A 6,786-nucleotide genomic window follows, 5' to 3' on the forward strand; every position below is an offset into this window, starting at 1 on the left:
ACAAGTTTCCTTGCAACGGATGTAACTGTAGTAATAAATAAGCTGTTCACAGCTTTTAAACCATCAGACACAACACAGACACCATTTGGTGTTCAGGCCTCTTGTTCTGGGAGACCTGTGAACCCCATCACACGAGGGGTGAGAGGGACAGAGTCTTGGCATCGGGCCTTCTGGTGCTAATGAGGGGGTTCCACTCGGCCAAAGATAAACACAGTTTCCAGGACAACAACCGGAAAGGGCCTCCGAGCCTGAGACACTAAAACATCTGCTCACAATATGGGGGCGAGGTAAGAGGGAGAATGTAGGGAGAGGAAGGGGGGGGATTAAGTTTGTTCCAATGACTGCTTTCATAAAGCAGGTGCATGATGAGGAACCCACTGATCAGCACAGTGTCTGACCACTGCATTAAGTAAAGCATAATGTGAATTCAACAGCATTTTCTTTCAAAGACTGGAAAAATTTTATAAAATCAAAATGCTATTAAAATAGTATTTTGAGAAATTTGACTGAAATGGTTCATCTTAAGGGGAAAAAAAGCAACAGAATCACTTCTGAAATCACCTGTGCAGAAAGATGATGTTTGACTGAAATACATTTGAGTCTATCATTACACACTGGGCTCACTGCTGTGTATAGCATCACTGTTTGAAAAAGACCACCTGGTGGATAAGAGGGCTGCCTCCACATGTGTCTGACTCATCCAGGCTGTGCTGTGTGGGAGCTCATCACAGACAGCAAAGCAAATGTGTGCATGGGTGTGAGTGTTCGCTCTCTCACCGGCTCTCCTGCTTGGCCCTGGGGCCCATCCCTGCCCGTGTTTCCTGAAGGCCCTCCGGGGCCAGGTGCTCCTGGGGGCCCTGGGGGGCCTGGAGGCCCTGCCTGACCCTGGTCACCCTACAGAGAGAGAGAGAGAGAGAGAGAGCTGTCTAGGTGGAAGGTAAAATAACACTTATCAAATGTGTTAGGATCACCTATGATCTTTTTGCACCTTGATGTCCCTCAAATACTTATTTCTCATCAGCCACAAATTATTCATGTTTTGTGTTATTTCACAATGTATTTATTTAATTTTTGTGATAATCTGAACATAATCCAGCAGAGAGGTTTTGCAGCCGTGGCCGGTTTCAAAGAATTGGCTGGTTTTATATAGCTTGTTGGTTGGCGGGGGCGGGGGCGGGGGGGCACCTTTCCCCAGGCAGCCAAAGCCAAAGCCCCATGGAGAGATAGAGGCTGCTGGCAACCTGCACACTCATCTACAGGGTGAGTGTTTAACTCTGTGGTTTCATGCAAAAACAACCCCATTTTAGCCTATTACACTACCAAGATGAAGAAAAGCTATTGCGTATCACTTATTAGCCATGGTTTGGGTGGCATGTGTCCTTCTCTTAATGTCCATAAACAAATGATTTGTCTATGTTAAGTAGTAAAAAGTATTCTCTCTCTGCCTATCTCTCACTCAGTTTCTCTTACATTTTATTTTTAATTCAAAGAAGACAAGCATGTTAACAGCCCAAAGTGCCAGCGGAGTAAGAAGAATGAAGGAAGCAAAGAAATGAAGTGAGAAAGAGCAATGAAACGAGAGGAGAGGTGGTGAGAAGATAGCAAGTCACGTGCGAGCCTTCTGCTCTACCTTTAGGAAGCGCCTGTGGGAGGCGTGGCGCTCACCTGCGGCTGAGAGGAAGCCACACTCAAAGCGTAGGAAGACCATCTGTCAGCAGGGGGCAGCAGGGTAGGCGGAGTCGCACAGCAGGGGTGTGCACAAGAACAGCAAGAGAGAAACCGTGATAACGGTGAACGGTTTTGCACAGAAGGCAAAGAAATGAGGGTTAGGGAAGAAGTATGCAGGTCCTCCTCCTCATCTCCACCTCAGTGTGCAAAATTAAAGGAAAAGGTGAAAGCAAGGCAGCGGAGAGGCAGGACGAAATGTGGTCACCATGGAACGAGTCCTAAGATAGCTGAGGAGAATGCCATAGGTGTAGAGGGATGCTGAGCAAAGTGGGACAAACCTTGACTGTGAGAATCTGATTACTGAGCAGGCCTGCAGAGGCAGCGTATGCTGGGAGGCCCTGGGAGGGGGTGACATAACATGACAGAGGGATAGAAGGACACATGGGGGAGACAGAGAGACAGAACAGAAGATACAGAGATGGCGTGAGAGATGTGGACAGAGGACACTGTTAGAATGCACATGAGTAACGGATGCTTTGACTTGTGCAAATTTTATTCACACTGACTTATTTTCCAACAAGCGAATCAGTGCGGAGGATCTTACAGACAGTATTGCTATTGCGCTTCAGATGCCGTGGACTTCTGGATGTGATTACCTTCCAGTGGAGCAGATTAGGCCATGAGGTTTCTATTTAGATTTGTGGTTTGGATGGATGGCAAGGGATCCATAAAGAAAGGTAACATTTGCCCAAGAGAAGTTCACCTTCTCATAATGATGGTGGCTTCTGGTGCTCTAACATTTTTACACTGCAATAACCAGGATGAAATGCCTCTAATAGCAACCACACAGAATTTAAAAAGAATGAAGAGAGCACATTGCCTTTTTGGGGTAGAGCATACAATAGTATGTACTCTAGATAGTTAGCTGGTATATAAGACCTACATTGTGAGATATTGAGCTGCTTCCTGTGACCTGTGTAATGACCCAAAGCAGGTCACAGGCTACCTATCCACCTGTGATACAAATCAGGCCCTGCTATCTGGAAGGAAGCACTCTTTCCTTGTTTCTACTGGGACTGATTTTGTGGAAGGTGGAAGAGGATTAGCTTCAGCCACTAATCTTAAGATGATGGATGTGGCAGATGGAAATACAATGTACAAACCTTAAGCACACATTCCAGATTCAAGGCCCTTTATCATATCTGCGATGGAAAACAGGGCAGTCTAACAGACAAGCTGCATAGGGAAGGTATCAGTCGATCGCAGGAGCAGGAGAGGAACTGACCATTCCTTCCCTGACCCTTAGTCATGGCGGTGTGCTGCCATATGCGTTTACTCTGCCGCTGCTGCACGGCGTCAGTTTAGAGTTTGACGTTTCTCAGCTAACTCACCCTGGGCCCCACGTCTCCCTGGTCGCCCTGCAGAGAGGGAAGAGAAAAACAGTCAGCTGACCTTTCTGCATGCGACTGTATGGGGCACAAGCAGGACGCAGCACCACACAGCCCAGTGGCCAAGGCCACCGGAGCCTGGGTAGGCACCGGCACATCTCGAGGCTGCCTCACATTAGGCTGCAGCCCTCACCGATATCCCTCAGTGGTGTAGGCAACTGTGCAAATCTCATGGTGGAATGCAGTCTGCAGTCTGTGGTATATACCTTATCTCCTTTTGGCCCTGGCATTCCCTGGCAGAAGAAGAGACAGATGTGAATTAGCAGATAAAAAGACCTTATTGCAATAGTCAATGGTGAAACACCTATTCCTGTTCATCAAGATACGTGATTTTGAATGCCCTGAAACATACATAACCTCACTTCCTCATTACGAATTGGTCATTTAATGACTGCATTAAATCTCGACTACAGTTTGACTATTGTAAACAAATTAACTCTGGCGCTTTAACCTCTAGCTGTGGCATGGGTATCCATTCTGACCTGATTTTAAACTAAAACTCCACCGTATGGCTTCTGATTCTGAATGTGTTTTTCTGAGATTAGGCTTGTGTAGCGTATGGGAAGTGACTAGTGTGTAATGACTCCTGGTTATAACTCACTGGCCACAGGGAGGAGAGGTTGTTATAGATCAAACATAAAATGGTACAACGGGAGAGGTTTCAGAGGGTGAGCCATGCGGTTTCAGATATATGGCACTCGTGACACAAAACGGCAGGTTCAGTCTGCTAAGGAAGGGAGCACGTACCTGGCTGCCTTTTTGACCAGAAGGACCCTGCGAACACAACAAATAACATTAATGGGTGTGTATCTAAGCCCTCAAGTGAAATGCATGCCCAAACCTAGCATCTGCATTCATACAAAAACAGAAATCTGAATCTTGTCTACTCTGACGAGATAATCCTGCCTGGCTACAACCTTAGAAAATGATGTACGGCTGAAGTCAGATAGATCGGTCAACGGAGGGGGGAAAAAATCACCCCAAGACTATCGAATGTCTGGCCTTTACTGTTCACTGCTGTTATATGGTGGTGTAGGTTAAAGCTGTGTCACAGATGGGAGTACTTACAGGCTTACCATCCATACCCAGAGGACCCTGAGAGTGAAAGACAGGGAGAAAGAGTGAAAGAGACAGAAGGAGAGAGAGAGACATAGAGGGAGAGAGGGAGATCCATCAGAAGATCAGATGTGTTCAGAAGATCAAATGCATGAGTAACAACACATGGCTGTGGAACTTGAACAGAAATTTGGATCTCAAGCTGCCGTTTAAAAATCCTATTTGACACGATTGGCAAGATGCTGCTGCTTCTTTCCTCTGAAAGCAATGAGGTGAGGAAGTTCCTTGAAAGAGATACGGTAATGTCAGTGTCACATTTGATTTAACAGTACAGCAAGAGAGCAGGAGAGCAATGCTTTATTTAAAGTGGGCTGGAGGACAATGATCAAGAGTGAGGAAACGTACAAGGCCAAGGAGGGAGGGGGACGTTGGGGGAATTTTAGGAGCCAAACATGGTGTCTAACTCGACGGCAAGCAGTGATTCTACAAACTGATACACAGCATAAATAAGATACACCAAAACAACAGAGCACTGTTGCAAAAAGCCACATACATCATTTTTGACTGAATCATGCATATAATGCAGGGCAGAGAAGTTGCTGTCCACTCCATAGGCGGTGCTGAAACACCATTCAGTTAGTCGTAGTGAGTGAGACACCTTGGGCTGTTATGAGTCAGCAAATTAACTTGTCTGCTGTAAACTGATATCTACAGCTATTTAAGGGAACAGAGGGGTCTAAAGGAATTACTGCATGCAGGTTGAATTTAGTGGAAGGAATACTCTAAAGAGTGATCTACTGTGCTGGCAATGTTTACTAAAAAGAGTTACTAACAGGCACAATTATATTTATATGGAGAAGGAGTGAGGAGAATATGTGTGGGTCAGGCTGAGTGGATAGCTTGTTCTGTGGCAACTCAGAGAGGGGGCTCGACATCCAGCAGTGTATCATGTGGTGGCAGGCCTGGTATGGTGCACTCTGGACCCACACCGCTGTCATGCTTGGACAGACTTTACACAGCTGTGGTTTCCATGTCAGTGTTACTACAGCGCAAGGGCTGCTCAGACGTGCAGCCAGATGCATCTGGAGCAGTGCGCTAGCCTGCCTGAGAGGCAGCTGAATCCAAAGCATCAGGCTTTTGGGCTTAGACAGGGCAGTTTTGTGCAGTGGCTGCCGAACGTGGATCTAATCATGTTCTTACAAGCATGGATCTGATTCTTGATTTCTGTAACCACAGATTGTTTTTTCCCCAACTTTAGTCATTAAGGCAATTCCCACTCACCAATGATGATACCATCATCAAGCCATGAACCAGCAAACCCAGAAAATATCCAGTTAATACACTTTTCTGGTCACTACAGATTAAACAATTGTTTAATCATCTGTTAAAGCCACCTAAATGTCCCAGGACCCACTGGTAGGTCCTGACGCTCACATCTCAAACTTGTAACTGCATACCTTTCAAATTTGTTTCAATGCAGTTAATCAATAATTTATATTAGTTGCAAAATATCCTCTCAGATTACAAACGTAAAAAAAAGGATCTTTAAGGTATTAAAATAGTCAAAAATCCCAATGATGTCCAGAAGGTGGTGCTCTATGATACCTAAAACTGAATCCCGATTAACGCCTCTTACTGAGATACTCTCATGGTCGAGGTCGATTAATATCAATGGCACAGAGCTGACTGGAAGCAGTAGGTCAGAGCATTTAATTAGAGGCATATTTACCGGGTAGCCATCCCGTCCTGGAGTGCCCTATTAGGAATAATGAGAATAAAACAAATATGGATTAGGATTAAGTAGACAATGCATCATCTTTAGTAAATAAAAATAAAAAATGTGTGGGATACAGCTTTACAACTCTGCCATCCTGTTGTAAGAATAATCCATGTCTGTAGGTCTGTAACTTATGTGTGGTGAACAAAATCAACCCAAAGAAGATATCGAATGTGACGTATAGACTAACCATCTTTACCATCTTTATAGTATTTATTCATGAGAAACACATTGTTGATGTACAGTTAGAGAACGCTGTATGATTCATTGTCAAACTTCATCGTTGGTCAGCGTCTGACCACAAAGCTGCTGCATGTTTTTGGGTGACAGATTGCTCTCAGTTCAGCACTGACATCTGTAAAAACTCCAGCATCCCTACTGTGCCTAATAAGCTTATTTGAGCACAACACACACTACAATGAATCTGTCAGTATCACCGCCACAGAATGCTTCACCGTGTAAGAGTCAGTGGTCCTGTAGTTTAAACTGCCTAGTGATGGGTAGAGACAAAATGACGGTCAGCCAGTGAGTGTAGGGACAATGCAGGTGGACCTAAGAAAGTGTCCATTGAGTTTGGGTGCGAGGTTGTGGCTTCTAATAAAGTGGAGCTTTGTGTATGTTTATGTGAGTGCAGGCAGCTGGATCTCTTAGCAGTGGAACCCTGACACTGAGCCCAGGCCAAGCCTATGTGAATATTAACCAGTGATGTAGAGCACTGGTAGAAACAGATACACAGCTTTCTGAAACAATCCTCGAGATGCCAGCCCCACTTATCTTACCTTGCCCGTAGCCAAGTGCATGTACTATTGAGTACTGTGATGGGGATTGGAGCTGGGT

At 45.2% G+C, this 6,786-nt stretch overlaps 1 protein-coding gene across 1 annotated transcript in view; it reads right to left on the reverse strand.

The window, feature by feature from the left end:
- col23a1b (collagen type XXIII alpha 1 chain b) overlaps positions 1–5,922 on the reverse strand; it is an 18,436-nt gene extending 12,514 nt beyond the window's left edge. Inside the window, exons 1-7 of the mRNA XM_027000176.3 lie at positions 5,902–5,922; positions 4,185–4,211; positions 3,864–3,890; positions 3,323–3,349; positions 3,060–3,086; positions 2,007–2,066; positions 778–894 (exon numbers count right to left, since the gene is read on the reverse strand). Of these exons, the coding sequence (XP_026855977.3) occupies positions 778–894; positions 2,007–2,066; positions 3,060–3,086; positions 3,323–3,349; positions 3,864–3,890; positions 4,185–4,199 (273 nt within the window). The 5' untranslated portion in view covers positions 4,200–4,211; positions 5,902–5,922. The remainder of the gene's footprint in view (positions 1–777; positions 895–2,006; positions 2,067–3,059; positions 3,087–3,322; positions 3,350–3,863; positions 3,891–4,184; positions 4,212–5,901) is intronic.
- Positions 5,923–6,786: the final 864 nt, after the last annotated feature.

The sequence above is a fragment of the Electrophorus electricus genome, chromosome 8 (assembly GCF_041902795.1).
Source record: "Electrophorus electricus isolate QZ-2024a chromosome 8, ASM4190279v1, whole genome shotgun sequence".
Lineage (NCBI taxonomy): Eukaryota > Metazoa > Chordata > Actinopteri > Gymnotiformes > Gymnotidae > Electrophorus > Electrophorus electricus.